Genomic DNA, 16,240 nt, shown 5'->3' on the forward strand with positions numbered 1-16,240 from the left:
TTTGCATTAACCACCGGAAGTGTGGATTAGGGTGGATACTATAGGCAACATGTGATTGGCCATGAGTTGGGAGGCGGCCCTGTATAAAGTTTAACATCTGGAAGGCATTCCAGCTGCTGTTCACTCACTCAGTAGCCCAGCAAGGTTGAGAGGAGCAACACTGGCAAAGAGAAAATGTCATTTATAAAAGCAGATGCAACTTCTGATTTCTCCTTCTACAACCTCCCTTATGGAATATTCTCCACGCCTGATAATGTAAGTGCAATTTGCTTTTCTTCTGGGTTCTCATTGAGACTTGCAGTGGACTGTTGTCAAGACAGACACACACTGAGGACTTCTGGCTACTGATTTTCAAAATAAAACTTATTAGGAAAAACTTCATCAAAAGTAGGAACTTTTTTTTTCACAGTTGGCTTTAGTCTAACAAAGGGATATATGGAAGGTGAGTTTAAGTGTGTGGCAGCTATGATTGTACTGTGGATGAAAAAAACTACATTTTACATGTGGTGTTGTTTATGCAAATGATTCAAGTCAAACTGTTCTAAAGTGCTTTGTGGAGGAAACACTGAAAACTTGAAAGAACATATTTATAACCATTTGGTAGTTGAAGCTATGGAAGATGAACTCATTAGTAATAATTGTATATTTTATTTCCCCAGCCAAAACATCGAATTGGTGTTGCTATTGGAGACCAGATACTGGACCTCAGTGTGATAAAGTCATTGTTTGAAGGACCTGTGATGTCCAAACATCAGGATGTCTTTGACCAGGTAACATTTATTATTAAGAGTAATCAGGTAGGGGGAAACATAACTTAATACTTAACATTCTTTAGTTTGTCCTGAATCTGAGTTTGAGTGCAACATCACAGCAGACTTTCAGGATTATTTTTAAATCATTGTCATAATATGTATGATAATAGGACCTTTCAAAGTAAGGCCAAAGGGCTGCACGGCCTTAATGCTGCTGTCTTTAGTCTTCAGCTCCAAGATAACAGGGGTTCACAAATTGCTTCCAGCATTAGGTAAATCTAGTGCAGCAGCCAATGGCACCCCTGGAACAAATCCACAGAAGTACTTCAGTAAAAATAGCAGCACATCCAAAAAGAAGTAATACATCTATAATCTTCCTTCTGTAAAAGCACACTTAGAGAATTAACTAAAAGTAGCTGCACAACAGAATTCCCCCTTCCTTTGTTCAAATGTATTATTTTACCGGATCATTATCACTAATCTATTACTTATGATAGGAATTTCATGAATGGCAGTTTTTATCATAATTTAACGGTAGCAAGTTTTTTCATGCAAAATGTCTTCTGCAAAATAACTTGTAAGTACTTCAGTGGATGAGAGTTAAGAAATGAAGTAGGGTGAACTGTCAGTTCCAAAAAGTGCTTTAAAGTGCAATACCAGAGTAGGTGGTCCTCTATAGGAAGATGTAATGGGCAGCATGGCAGCATAGTGGTTAGCTCTGTTGCCTCACAATAAGAAAGCTGTGGGCCTGGTTCCCGGGTCTGGGGCCCCATGCTTGTGCAGGTTTCCTCCCAGCATCCAAAGACATGCATGTTTAGGTTAATTTGTGACTCTAAATTGACTGCGTTTTTGAGTGTGACAGTGAGTGGTTGTTGGTCTCTGTCTGTCTCTGTGTGTTGGCCCTGGGATGGACTGGCAACCTGTCCAGTGTGACCTTGCCCTCTCCTAATGTGAGCTGGGATCGGCTCCAGCATTCCCCATAGCTTGGAAACAGATATGTGGTTGAAGACAAATGAATGAATGAATATGAAGATGTAGGTCTAAAAATCAGACCTCTGGGAAAGGCACAGTTCTTAAGCAAAATTAAAAAAAAAAAGAGCATTGTATTTTTCTTGTGTATGTTTTTTCAATACATACACTGTATTAGCAACTTCATTGTACTGCCAAGTTCAGTGTTAGATAAATTCATGCTTAAATAGTCGTGTTGTATGTTTACCAAAATATCTGTAATTTTCAATTTTTTAAATATGCCAGTTTATTGATTGTTATTGACTTTCTGTTTAATGTATCATATAAACAATTTTAATCTGTGTTCTTTACAAGCCCACACTGAATGCTTTTATGGCTCTTGGGTATGAGGCCTGGAGGGAGGCCAGGAGGACTTTGCAGATGTTGCTGTCAGCCAATGAGCCCACACTGAGAGATGACATCAGCCTTCGGAGCAGGTTAGTCTGTGTAGAGTCTGGAGGTGCAGAACTATTAAAAATATTTGACATCATCTAACTTGTCAGAAAAAGGCCTCTGGACTTGTTTATTTGCTGGCAGGGCTTGCGCCTTTACTACATTTGAGGTGTCTGTCTCTTTTTCATCTTCTCTGCAGAGCATTTGTCCATCAAAGTGCAGCCACCATGCACCTCCCAGCAGAAATTGGTGAGCGTCTGCTGCATTCTGGGGTTAGATCTCCTCACATCAGAGCAGTTGTATCCACCAATGTGGTCTCCCCCCTTGGCGTAATTTTTAGAATGAATGTCCCATCAGACTCACTGAATAATGCATGTGTTTGTGACAGTCTCGCCTTTCAAGTCTTGTCTCATCTTTCGACACACTGTTTGACATGGTGGCGCAACATGTCACCCCGGGTTAATGTCAGCAGCTGATGAGTGAAACAGTCGACATTTGTTAATCACAGTTTAACCCTGCAAACTCTATCGAGATAGAGCACAGATAAATTGTATTGACACATCTGTGTGGCCTTGAACTGCATGTCCTATTTCTTTTCTTGCCCTGTGTTTTGCTGCTCTGACTACAGGCTATTTATTACAGCGCTTTTTTTAGACAAAAAGAAGCCTTAGCACACAGATGAATTATAATCCTGTACTGAAATGTTGAAACACAAGACCGGATGAAAACAGTTCTCTGAAAACAGAGCAGGCATACACTGTAGTACGTAGACAGTGGTCACCACATAAACATGTCACAACTGCGGCCAATATAGGGATAACACTCACATTGAGTATATTTCCGACACAGGGAGGCACTGTTTAGCCACATATCGCCTCTCCATCTCATTTGGGTTGACACCTTGAGTCCAGTTTGAGTTGATAGACTTCACTGAAAAAGAGCAGTGCAGGCAGGCAAAGTCAATTCTTAAGCTGGTTCCTCTTATAATCTCTTCTTTCTGTTTTTCTTAGGCGACTACACAGACTTCTACTCCTCCAGAGACCACGCCACCAACGTTGGCATTATGTTCCGTGGAAAGGAGAATGCTCTGATGCCAAACTGGTATGCCATCAGACAACCAAGCAAGAGACACCTGGTAAACAAAGGCTCTCTGAGAGGCCTTGAAACAGTCCCAGTGCTGGGTAAATATTGAGAGAAAGCACAAAACTAATTGTTCGAGGCTCTCTGCAAACAGTGATATGTGAAGGGACATTGCAAGGTTTCTCCAATTGATTTGGGCCTCAGTGTGTCATTGTGCCTGAACAGCCAGCAGCAGGGCTCTGGGAGCGTCCTGCAGCTCACCTCAGTCACACAGCGCAGACAAACACAGCTTTTATTTATCCAAGGACCCTTGTGGGAGGAATGCTAATACGGCTAGGGCATCTGGGGTCTGGTTTAGCAGGAGATTGGCAGGTTGCTCTTCCTGCCTAGTTAGTTTTTAGCATTGGACCACAGGCTGTTTTTGGTTTTGTTTTTTTTTTTTTTTTTTGTGCACTATATGTAAGGAAGGCACTATATGTTACCCTCCAAAATGGAAAATATAATAACTGATGTGATTGATTGATTTTTTTTTTCACTGTGAATATGAAATAACCATGGGAACGTAACATGGAAGTGCAGTCATTCATTGTGATGAATAGATCATCTTTCAGCAGTCACAGGTGACTTTTCCATGAGCTCCATCTTCTGGAATCATTTTTGGGCACAACAGGAAGCAGTTTTCCCTGGAAAAGCCATAAACTGACTGTGTTCTGCCCGCCCATCACCGCAGACATGATCTTTATATGACCTGAGCTAGCACCTACACACACAATGCACTGCTGAGCATTTCACCTGCCAGGTCTCTACTGGATTTTGGAAAATCAATTATTCAATTAATTCTGCTCTTTTCTTCCCCACTTCTCTTCCTTTTTGCTGCTGCTAAACCAGCATAGCCAGTAAATGCACACATTCCTGGATCATTTGTCTCTGAAGACTGTGAGCCTGAAGTACACTTCGTAGCTGTTACGTGATCCTTAGCTGACCAATTCATCAAGGCCCATCAGAAAACCGTGAATCTACTCAGAGATCACCTTCGCTGCACTGACACCTCTTACAAAGTGTCTCTTTCTTGTCTGTGATGATCATCATCATTAAAATGTAACTGACTTAAAGAAATTAGCTTTAGTTGTGCTGTGCGTGCAGTTTGTCCCTGATGCCCTAAACCTTTAATTTCACCATATTTAGTCTCTGCATTAGTTCTCCTGCAGTAAAATATCATCACTGTTTCTGTGCAGTGAGAAAACTTTTAGAGCAAAATCAATGTAAGCCCGACAGTTTTTCCATTGTTATCACTGTTGTGTTACGCAGGCTGAGACTTCCAGTTGGATACCATGGCAGAGCATCATCAGTTGTGGTTTCTGGAACCCCTATCCGTCGCCCCTCAGGCCAGATGAGACCTGACCAGAGTAAGGCCTTTATGTTCAGCCATGAGCAAGTAATGCACAGTGCTTCATCTATGGGTTCATGCGCGAGACCTTTCATGTTACACATCGTCATGTGATCTGTGTCATGTGATGTGAAGCTTTTAAACTCTACATTAGAATATAATTAAGACAGTAAGTACAAATGTGACCCAAACTAAAATGTTTGCCATTTTAAAAACTCTGTAACAAATTCCAACAAGTTTCCAGAACCTCTATATTTCTAAATTTGGGAATATATGTTGTGGAATAGTAGATTTACCTGCCCATAGTCATAATATGTGCTACGTGTTTGGTTTGGTGATCTTAAGTGGCCAAAAATGCAACAAGTCTGGGAAATTTGATAGTTTAGGACAAGGAATGTCCTGTCCCCGATGCAAAATGAATTGTGATAATTTGAACAAAGTGTGTGATGGCACGACACAAAGGCTGCGGATAATAACCGTGTTTTTCTTTTTCGTTAGCAAAGCCTCCTGTATTTGGCCCATCTAAGCAGCTGGACATTGAGCTGGAGATGGTGATTACACTTTATGTCCATCATGTTTAAAAATATACTGGGATGTCTTCACAGAGGGAGGCTTGAGTTACTCATGACTGTTCCTTATTTTCACTAGGCCTTCTTTGTTGGAGGAGGAAATAAGTTGGGGGACCCAATTCCCATCACTAAAGCCCATGAACATATCTTTGGCATGGTCCTCATGAATGACTGGAGCGGTAAGAGCCTCAACACAACATATCACTGTGACATCATCCTTAAACCCACACCAGGCTCACCAGACTTTTCCAGTCATGTGTGCCCCTCCCAAGAAACAGTATAAGAAAATAATATCAGGGAAATGGCAGCCCCAAATAAATGATTTATTGTTTTAATCACCTCAGAGCAAAGCAAAAAGTGGTGGAAATATCTCTGGACTGACCCCAGTAAGGTGTGCGTGACTGATCTGATGTGGTGACTGGTTCTACAATGATGCCACATCACTTGCTGGCAGTGACGTTTCACTTCGAGACACACTTGTTCTTTAATTTAGCTCTGCATTATGCATGTTGAAGCAGTCGTCTCGGATTAAGGAAGATAGAATGAATTTATACTAAATGACAGAGATGGTCGTCATCAAAACATTAGTAGGAAAATTATTTATTGATAGAGCAAGAAATCTCGGGGGAGGACATGCATGGTGCTGTTGCTTTCTGACTGTCATTCTTTCTAATATTTATCTTCTCATTACTCCTGGCTCAGTGATATCGCAGCAAGTCAAATTGTTCCCACAGTCTCTGCCAGCGGAGGTAAAAGAAAACCAAAAAAATTATAAAAAAATAAATAGGTTTGATGTTGATTTCACCATCTTTTTTTTTTTTTTTTATCTGCCAGCTTCTTCATGCCAATGGCCACGAAGATATAAAATATGCTGTCAAATTCTGCACTAAAAGTGGTGAAAACAGCTGTCATGAATTAAACATGGCAGTGCTGGAAGCAGATGGCTCATTTAAAACAGAGCGTCTCTTGCTTGTTTAATCTGCAGATTGGAACAAGCTAATCCAAAAGATCGCATTGCCATTTTTAAAAATATAATATCTGAGTTATAATTATCTGTTTTGATATAATTAATTAGTCTCATTAATTCAGAAAGAATCTTTATACAATATTTTTTCATATATATATGTGTGTGTGTGTGTGTGTGTGTGTGTATATTCTACCAACATACAGAGATGAACAAAAACTCACACTCAGACAATCAAACCCAAACATGATGTCTTTGGACGGGGGGAGGAAACCCATGCAGACACTGGAGAACATGCAGATTCCACACAGAAACACCCCAGGTCAGCTACTGAACCCGCAACCTTCTTGTTGTGAACAGACACACGGTAAACCCCAATGACCCTCCCAACATGTAGGACAGCGAATGATTCAGGACTTTCAGACCTGTGTGTGGGGAAATGAAATATGCCAGTAAAGTCAAAATCTTTCAACAGTCTCTAAAAAAACACACATATCCACAAACATCATCAAGCCAAAGTACACTAACAAGATGACTCAAGTAAACTGTTTTGCCAGTCTATAAAATCATCCCCTGTTCCAATATTTATCACAGAAGCTGAAAGTAAAACTTTGAACTGAATAATGATGAATAAATCCAGAGGAGAGTGCACGGTGCAGAGAATAATCTGGCACAGAAGAGTGGGAGAGTGGAGCGTACATAGTGAGGAAAACAGGTGCCGCCCGTTGGGCTTGATTGCAGAGTAGCAGGTGTGTGATTGACTGGTGAGTGAATGATCGAGAGCTGCGTTCAGAGCTGCCAAAACAAATGTCAAACTGTGACAGCTTCGTGTCCTTCTATAGCCTACCTGGGTAATTGAAAGAGAACATTTCACCTCGTTTGTATGTTCCTGTTATTAGTCTTTTGGCAGAGAACTCATTAGCACTGTGTGTATAAAGCGCAGCAGCTATTACTGCTTTATGGCCTGCGACAGCAGAAAAGTGTGAGAATTAATGGTGGCATTTTCATTAAGGTCTTAGTCCACACTTTCAGCTATTCTCAGTAACACAGCAAGTTTACTCACATATATTTTATTTCGCATATATATTTACTGTTTGTTTACTCAGCGTTCCTCAGAGAGTGGTCTGAACATGGTTTGAAATTCAGTGTTTCTCTGTCCTGAGTAGCAAGCTGACTATATGTGTTGTTTTTAAATAATCTCCAGCTGGACGTATTTCCTATGTCCTATGTCCTATGTGCACAGTTCCATCCAATAATAATTAAAAAAGAAAAAAATCTGCCGCAGCTGACATTTTCCAAGCATCTTCACCCCCATCGCTTCTCAAGCAGTGAGTGGGATGATTGGGGAGTGACTTCTAAGTTTCTGCCAGTTAGAGGAATCCTCCTCAGCACCCCTGGTAGGGGGAGGATGAGAGGCAGAGCTACATGATGGAAATATTTTGATGAAAGGAAAACTTGAACTTGACTGGATGATTTAATTGGATGCAGTGCAGTGACCATACGTGAGGTGGTGAGCGGTTAGAGGTGGGTCATGGAATGAGCGTGTTGGTTTCTGTCAGCCTATCAATCCATTTCAAGCTTTTTTTCAACGTCAGTCAGTTTTGTGTCTAAAATTTCAGTTTTGATGGTGCTACAATGCACATTATCCCATTGTGTTTAAGGTGGACAGAATTTTGTCAGTTAATATAGCTCAGAATGTGTATCTATTCTTATGGAACAGATCATTAATGAGAGAACTTATTGCCATTACATTTACTTCAGTGATGGATCTGATGCTTCATCCTCCACTATGACTGTAAATGGATTTGGGGACTGACTTTTGGTTCAATCCGTGTTGTGTTGATTATTACTGAGAACAAAGAAAGCACTATTTATCATCTGAACATGTGAATTAAAGGGATAATTTTACTTGTGGGTTAACAATGCTTGTCAGTTTTAGGGAGCCCAGCTGGTGCTTGTGTGGCTCACTGAACAGCAAAGAGTCTGACTGAAGTATCTCAGTTTGGAGACAAGGTGTTTTTATTCGATACGCAGCAGCAATCTTTGGATAGATGAAGCAGCAAAGTGTTATTTCATTGATTATTACCAGTCACAGTGCAGCTACTCATCACATTCTTGTCATGTCTTCACCTGATCAAACAAAGATGCAGTAACCTTGACCTGCTCTCATCATCTTTATCTTTTTTAGTTAAAAGGCTGTCGTTACTAGGTTTTTTTTTTTTTGGCCTTGGTCTAATTCAGATTCCCCATGTCTTTGCTTTTCTTACAAATTTTGTGTGTCTTTGTGTTTTCAGCCAGAGACATCCAGTCGTGGGAGTATGTTCCTCTGGGCCCTTTCTTGGGGAAGAACTTCGGGACAACGATCTCACCCTGGGTGGTCCCTATGGAGGCACTGATGCCCTTTGCAGAACCCAATGCAGTCCAGGTCAGTTCTGGGGTCATCGCCTAAACCAGTAAATGGTTGACGCTTATCCGATTCAGATGGTGAAGATCAAGCACAGTCACCTGGGTGAATAATGCAGCAGTTTGCTGGATGGATGAATATGCACAAATGTTCCTCGCAGCTGGCTGACTAACAGTGACAGTAATCTTTATGGTGTCGCTGGGATCTTATTGTTGCACGGCCATGGTGATAGCAGCACCATTAGATATACCAATAAAATATGAGAGAGATCTCACTTCTTTCAAGATGATTCCTCATCTCAAATTACAGATATTATATTTTATTTGATTGTTGTTTCTGGACGGCTATAGTCTAGGACCAGTGGAGGTTGTGGTGGATGGACGGATGGATCAAGTGAGCGCTGCAATGACTCAGGAGAACGGTGTTTGATGCGAAAGTAGCATTATATGTTGTTTTTGTTTTGTATCACCGGGTTGAAAAAAGCAGCATGTGTGATTGTGGATGAAAGAAATCAAGAGAGTGTAACTGAGGAGTCTAAGCCCAACAGGCTCAGTGTAAAATTGGTACTTTTGTAGAACGTGGTGTTTCCTCTTGTGCCAGCTTTCAGTCAGATATCTTTGCTTGAGTGCTGTGGATTTAATGATAGATGAGCTGTTTGTGTCTGCGGTTTGCATGCACTGAGTAGACATTACCAGCAACAATTGTTCATTTAGCTTCTGTTTCTCTTTCTGCAGGATCCAGAGCCCCTCCCCTACCTTCAACACCACGATTCTTATACTTTCAACATTAACCTGTTTGTGTCACTAAAAGGTACTATACACACAGTGACAATCATCGAACCCACTGCAATGGCCTGTTTACTTGGTGCAGATAAATACACACTCCTTAACATGCACAAGTACATGTTAACAGTAAAAGCCCTGAGGTGATCCAGGGTAATGAGTTGCCATTAAATTCTTCTTATGTTTCCCTGTCGCTCTGTATCACTTTCTCCACACCTCTCTCATCCACTGTGTGTAATATTCTACCACTTGTACTTTCTGCCGGCGTCTCTCAGGGTTTTCATTGCTTGCATACTTTACATTTTTAGTTTGAAGTCGCAGTTTTTTAGGTTGGGCTCTAATTTAAAAAGAAATTCATCCTAGTTCTATAATGGTCATAGTTGGTCGTGGTTTTCCTGGTTTGGGTCTGCCAGCATCAGACAGCCTCCTCCAGCTGTCTCAGATGTTGCTGGTCAGACCCCAGCTCATGTCCCAACAACTAGCTTCTTGCGTCATTCCAAAGATCCCCCCAGGAGCCACAGCCCTATTGAAGCTCCCTCGCTTCCCTCCCTTAATGCTAAATATGCAGACATTTCTGGCAAAAGAACGGGCTGCAAATTTTCTTCATCAAATCATATCTGTCTAGCCTACTGACAGTTCCCAGTCAGTCATCTGAGTCTTTTTATCTTTAAAATGGACTCACTAACAGAGACAATGTCTGGGCTGAGAGGAGTAGCTGCAATGTTCAGGACCTTATTGTGAGTCCATCAGTGCCATCGATCTCAATCTGAGTGTTGCTGTGCAGGAGCAGAGGAAGTGCTTCAGGGTTCCCAATTGGGAGCAGAAGCTTGTCCACCTGTCTGTGCTGATGTGATGGGCCTTGAAACACACCACACATGATCTGCATGGGAAATTGGATGTGGCTCTGCCCAGGTCACTTTCTTCTGGAACTGCACTTTCCCAGTCCAATGTTGACAGCAGTCAGCTGTAGGTTTTATCATCTTGTCAAGTTTTACTGCACTAATCTAAAGCAATTAAATAAAAACGTAGAGCCACCCTCCTGCAGCTCCCCCCTGAAAGACACAGGGACTCACCTCAAACAACACAAGCAGCATAAGTTCGCCTGTTACGACCTCCAGCCGAAGGTTAAATGTGAAAAGCATTCAGCAAAGCCATTCATGATTTACTTTAATGATAAATCTATGAACACCCAGTAACTGCAGCTGTCAAATAAATGTAGTAGAAAGAAATGTACAATAATTCCCCCTTAAAGGTTTTGGAGTACAAAGAGCTGTAATGTTCATGCACCTGCAAATGCAGTCAATATTTCGTTCGAATTATTTGGTAGTTGAAAAATAAAAAAATAAATAAAAATGCAGCAATAGTTGTTTAGTGCGACTGGAGTGCATGACAGACCAGAGATGCACTCTGTCGTTGTGACTGAAATGAAAATAAAAAGTAGGTCAAGCTTAAAGAATCGAATAATTCACCGACATGCATGTGCAATGACAGACATGGAAACCACATAAGGTTTTATGCAAGCTTTTTAAGCACCAGCAACCTCATATCATCCCAAATGAGCAGTTTCACAAGTACTCATGTATGTTGTCAATTGTATTATATTGGCTTCTTAAGAACGCCATGTGTGGTTCAAATTTCTAACACACCAAGTTTTCACCACGACTGCATGACACTTCACCTGTCACATGCATTGTAATAACTGCCTTCTGTGACATGTTATATAGCCGCTGTAAAGAACATTTGTTGTGGGCTGTTTCAGGACAGGACATGACAGAGTCAGCAATCATCAGCAGGTCAAACTTTAAGGTAGGAATGAGAGTTCATTCGAACTACTGTGCTACATTATTTGTCTCGTCAGTAATGCAGCATATTGTGAGGTTGCTATGCACCGCCAAGTGCTAAAGAAGCAGCATGAAGCCGAATGGCTTGTCTCTGAGTCTATTCTTCTCTCTCTCTGTCTAGTACATGTACTGGACCATGAAGCAACAGCTCACTCACCACACAGTCAACGGCTGCAACGTCAGACCAGGAGACCTGCTGGCTTCTGGCACCATCAGTGGACCAGTGAGTGTCTGCATGCACAGTATGATCTCAGACCCCCCGGAGTTTCACACTGTGATTATTGTGTCCATATAAAATATGTTTTGTACAGACAAGACACGAGACCAAACCCCTCCACAGACCGGTTCTTTAGGGCCTCTTTAACTGAAGGTATCTTTGAGCTATAAACATGTCAGTAGCAGAATCGCATCAGTGTATTTTATAATGACAATAAAGCCACTTTCCTTTCCTGTATTTCCTGAAGTATTTTTCATACTTTTACTTAAGTAATTTTTTAAGCAAATCCTTTTGATGAAGCTACTTTTACTTGTATTGGAGTGATATTTGTGAAGTTGTGTACTCTGTCTGCCTCTGGAGTTGAACTGAAAAGGAATAGACTGAGAGTGTTTCTCTCTCCTGTAAAGCAATTTGTAAGTTTGTATTTGTCTTTTACATTCCTTGGATCTGATTTTGCGACACTGAGAATTGATCAATTTTGTTTTTGTAGTCTGAGTATTGATTTTAAGAGTTGAGTAATGCATCGTAGCAACAAAATTAGTTTTGTCTAACAGTTTTTTGTTTATCATGTGTGTTAATACATTTGTGATGCACAATGCTCACACTGTACGATCTACATCCTCACAGCATCCCGAGAGCTTTGGCTCCATGCTGGAGCTGTCATGGAGGGGATCTAAGAACATCGATCTGGGAGGAGGAGATACCAGAACCTTCCTGAAGGATGGCGACGAAGTCACCATCACCGGTTAGACCGACCTTCCCTCCCTAGGAACATAAAAATTGCTCATTTATTTCATTGCATTTCATCCTTAATTTAGTTTTTGTGTTGTGTCTACAGAATTGTAGTGATGGTGACAATGGTTTTTTGACATATATGGATGATTTTCTCAGACATTAGAATACTGATGCTACAGGGCTTTTATTTTTAACAGATGGAGCTGAGATGTAACTTTATCATTCACTCAGATTTATCACTCAGTTAGTCACATTCATTTTTAGATTTATTGCTCAGCCCTGTTTGTACCAGCCAAAATATGAAGGTCTTGATTTTATACCTAATATGACAGAAGACAGACGGCTATGATAATGTCCCATTTTTCCTCCTTCTAGGTTACTGTCAGGGAGATGGACACCGGGTGGGCTTTGGACCCTGCACGGCAACCATCCTACCAGCCTGGCAAAACTGAGGCATGCACACTGCTACTGATGTGGGCATTTTTTGTGGCACATAAATATTGGGAGACACAAACTTACACATCTACAAGAGCTCACCCTTTTCCAATGTTCACTATCTGTGAGAGGGAAAACTAAACGTTTTCCATCAATAATCCAATATCCATCTTTGCATTTATGCCTTTATCAATTAAAATGTCAAAATTGAATGTATGCAGGGAACATTTTGTTAGACTGATATTACTTTGTGGAACTCAAATTTGTGGACAGTGAGTCACTCTTAGTCATGACAATCCTGTAAACGTGAATATAGATAATGATGACAATGTATATGAGGCTGTGGTGTACAGGACTGACCTGTCTCAGAATGATTAGCTGCTTTTGGCAGATGAAGAGGCTGATGGACAGACTGCAGGAACATATCCTGATCTGCACTCTGACCCTGTGTTTACATATTAAAGGGGCATTATCCCCTACTTATGGGCAGCATAGTGGTTAGCGCTGTTGCCCCACAACAAGAAGGTCGTGGATTGAGTTCCCGGGTCGTGATTCTTCCTGTTTCCTTTCACCATCCAAAGACACATATTTAGTATAATTGGTGACTTTAAAAGTCCTGTGTGAGTGCTTGTTGGTCTCTATGTGTTGGCCCTGGGATGGACTGGTGACCTTTCCAGGGCGAACCCCACACTCGCCCAGTGTGTGCCGGGATTGGCTGCAGCAAAGCCTGTGTTGGAGAACGAATGAATATCACCTACTTTTAGAAATCAAACAACACACCTTAAACCAAGCAGTGTCTGGATTCTCCTTCATTTAGTCTGTTCGTGGTTGTCTGCAGATATCAGGCTATCAACACAAACAGTGGAGATGAATAAATGAGCAGACTTTCAGTCTCTTTCTCTGTTCACAGTAATAATGACAGGGTATGTGCAGCTGTACGTGAAGACATTTTTAGATTACGTATAATTAAAATGACATTGTGCCTGGTGGAGATTTTTTCATATTATCTTTTAACTGCTTCGGACATTTGAGCCTAAAAAGTATGTTGTTCATTGTTAATCTTTCAAAGAAAATAAATAACTGATTGATTTACAAATTGGACTAGAATAAGCAAATTAGACAATATTGTATTTTTGTCTGTCTGAATCGCTAAGAATGAATTGGAATTGGATTCAGTGAATTAACCCTGGACTTTGGGAATGGAAATTTAATAGAAATTGGAGATCAATGCTGTTGTCCAGCACTAATGACATCAATCAATCCTCTCTGTTTTACACGTACACACACACCTCTCTTAAAATTACATCTCTCTCTGGAAATGGCATTTTTCCACCTTAAGTTAATAATTGAAAAGCTTCACTCAGATTCAGTCAGTGCAGGCGCCAAAGTCTGCAAACTTGAGGTGACCTTGTTATTGAATTCCTGCAATATCCCTCCAGTGGATTCAATGTATCAGAGTGTTACTAAAGGACCAGGATCACTACTATTTATATGTTATGTACTTGGCTCCTGATTTACAGTGAAATTGTTTATTAGTAACCGCATAGTGTTTGTGTCTCTCCTGTTGCCTTCACTGTATCCATCAGACCTTGCTAGTCTGAACTCACCCCTGCATTCACAATTTATTCCTTGCTCTTTCAGTAAGATAAGCTTCTTCTCATACATATTTCTTATTCTGGTAGAGTTTGACATGTTCTATATTTTTCTTGCTGTGCCTCAAGGCAACAATAAATGGATCCTTCTATTAAGTATTGTGTGTCTCCAAATCTAAATAGATCTCATTTTTCTGGGCCAGAGAGTTCCTCTGTCGCATTAAAGCTAAACACACACTGCAACACTGTGACATTTTACTTCATCACCAGTCCCACAAACAGCTCCAACCTGCTGCAGGAAATATTCACTATAACAGCAAACTAAGGCCTGCTGGGCACCTGTTTACTTTTTTAATGAGGGAATCTGTTACCTGGCATTACATGCGTGTCTTTCAAGTTTTTTGTAGTCATTTTGCATTGATCAACACATCCACAAGTGAAACTTGGATTATCCTTGGGAAGCTTTCTTAGTGATTCGCAACCGCTGTGCCGCGGCTGAAGACCACCCAACCTCGCCCGACCGGCACTCCAGGGCTTAGAGTACCAATCAGGTGAAACGGGACAATCCTCCGCGGCACAGCGTTTGGGAATCACTGGACTAGACGCCTCCCAACACAGAGAGATACAGTGATATTACACATCTTGATGTTCTAAAAGTTGACTTGGAGATTTTGTGCCCGTTTCTTCTGATCTAATGGTGAACGGTGAATAAAACTCATTTTGTATTTTATTCATCGAAAGCATCAAACTTCTAAGGTTTTTAACTGTCATTTTTGCATCCATCCATCTTCTACCGTTCTACTGTTTCCGGGTCATGGGGGGTGCTAGAGCCAGTCCCAGCCAACGTACCCCGAGGGTGGGGTACACCCTGGACAGGCCGCCAGTCCGTTACTCACGCTCGCAGAGGCACCAATTGCCTGGGCTGTGCTTTTCCAGAATCCCGTCTGAGAAAGAAAACCCAGAGAGGAGGAGATTGTGGATATGTGCCTTAAGACGTGCCTCTGTCGCTGAGGAGGGCAAACAATGGCAACCATCGAAGTACACACATCTTTGCAGCTGTCAGCTGTGGGTCAGTTAAACTGTAGGAACGGTTTACCTGACATTTGGGAGGGAGAAAGTTTTGATTGGATTTATGTTATAACCTCACCAAAATGTTTGTGCTTTGCCACTACTGCTGAATGAAGGAGTGAACTGACACTAACGACCCATAGCAACGTTAGCTAACGCTAGCACTCACCTTTACTATGACAATGCAGATGTTTTTGTCCTTCACCTCCCAGACGGCAGCATTATTGACCCATGTACATTGAAAATCCTGATAACTGACCGTACTTTTGTATTCTCTCATCCTGGTGGCAGATTCTCCACAAGATAAATGGAAACATGGCCGAATTGGACTTCACTATTTTTAATGGCTGAAATACGGGGGAGGGTGCTGTGTGTGGGTTGCAAGTGCCAAAAACTTAAAGTTTGATCTTATGTTTTGTGTTTTCTTCTTTAGAGAGATGATCTGAATATGAATGGCTTGAAACAGGTTTGCGTTGTTTACAGTGTTAGCCGCCATCTTGGACCCGATTGTTTGTCCTCCAAGAGTCGGCGTGAGTCACATGACTGAAATCTATGACTACTAATGTAGACACTAAATCCCATTTATCATGGACGGGTAGGCGTCCTGAACTGATAGCTCTCTGGCTACTGTATGGACGCTGTTGAGAATCGCCATAGCTTGAGGAAAGAATCTGTTACAGAGAGTGGTAGATTTGATCGCTACCTCTTGTCAGATGGTTGCATAGTGAAGAGTTGTGGGCTCTTTAGGGAAATGTTGCCTAGAGGATGCCCCTTGAATGCTATTTCTGAGCTGCAACCTTTGGGCAGTGGGCATGTTGCCCCAAGCTAAAACAACAAACCGGTTGTCAGGGACTTTAAAAAATTTAGCAACATGGCTGGATCCTTCTCTCCACTCTGCTCTCTGTCACAGATGTATGAGCTCCAGGTCCGTGATGTAAAGCAGAGTGCACTTTGAGGATGAAATTGAGCTTCAAAAACATTCAGAAAATAGTTGATTCTTCTTTTATTTCCTG

The 16,240-nt window shown here is 41.4% G+C and overlaps 1 protein-coding gene across 1 annotated transcript; it reads left to right on the plus strand.

The window, feature by feature from the left end:
• Window positions 1-123: 123 nt before the first annotated feature.
• On the plus strand, window positions 124-14,297 carry fah (fumarylacetoacetate hydrolase (fumarylacetoacetase)). Its single transcript, XM_029498410.1, has 14 exons — window positions 124-255; window positions 660-770; window positions 2,076-2,197; window positions 2,353-2,402; window positions 3,164-3,254; window positions 4,542-4,639; window positions 5,119-5,171; window positions 5,269-5,368; window positions 8,448-8,578; window positions 9,292-9,367; window positions 11,099-11,145; window positions 11,302-11,403; window positions 12,025-12,142; window positions 12,508-14,297. The coding sequence occupies exons 1-14, from the start codon at window positions 175-177 to the stop codon at window positions 12,582-12,584; spliced, it is 1,257 nt and encodes a 418-aa protein (XP_029354270.1). The 5' UTR covers window positions 124-174; the 3' UTR covers window positions 12,585-14,297.
• The last annotated feature ends 1,943 nt before the right edge of the window (window positions 14,298-16,240 follow it).

Source organism: Echeneis naucrates, chromosome 3 (genome assembly GCF_900963305.1).
Source record: "Echeneis naucrates chromosome 3, fEcheNa1.1, whole genome shotgun sequence".
In the NCBI taxonomy this organism is placed as follows: Eukaryota; Metazoa; Chordata; class Actinopteri; order Carangiformes; family Echeneidae; genus Echeneis; species Echeneis naucrates.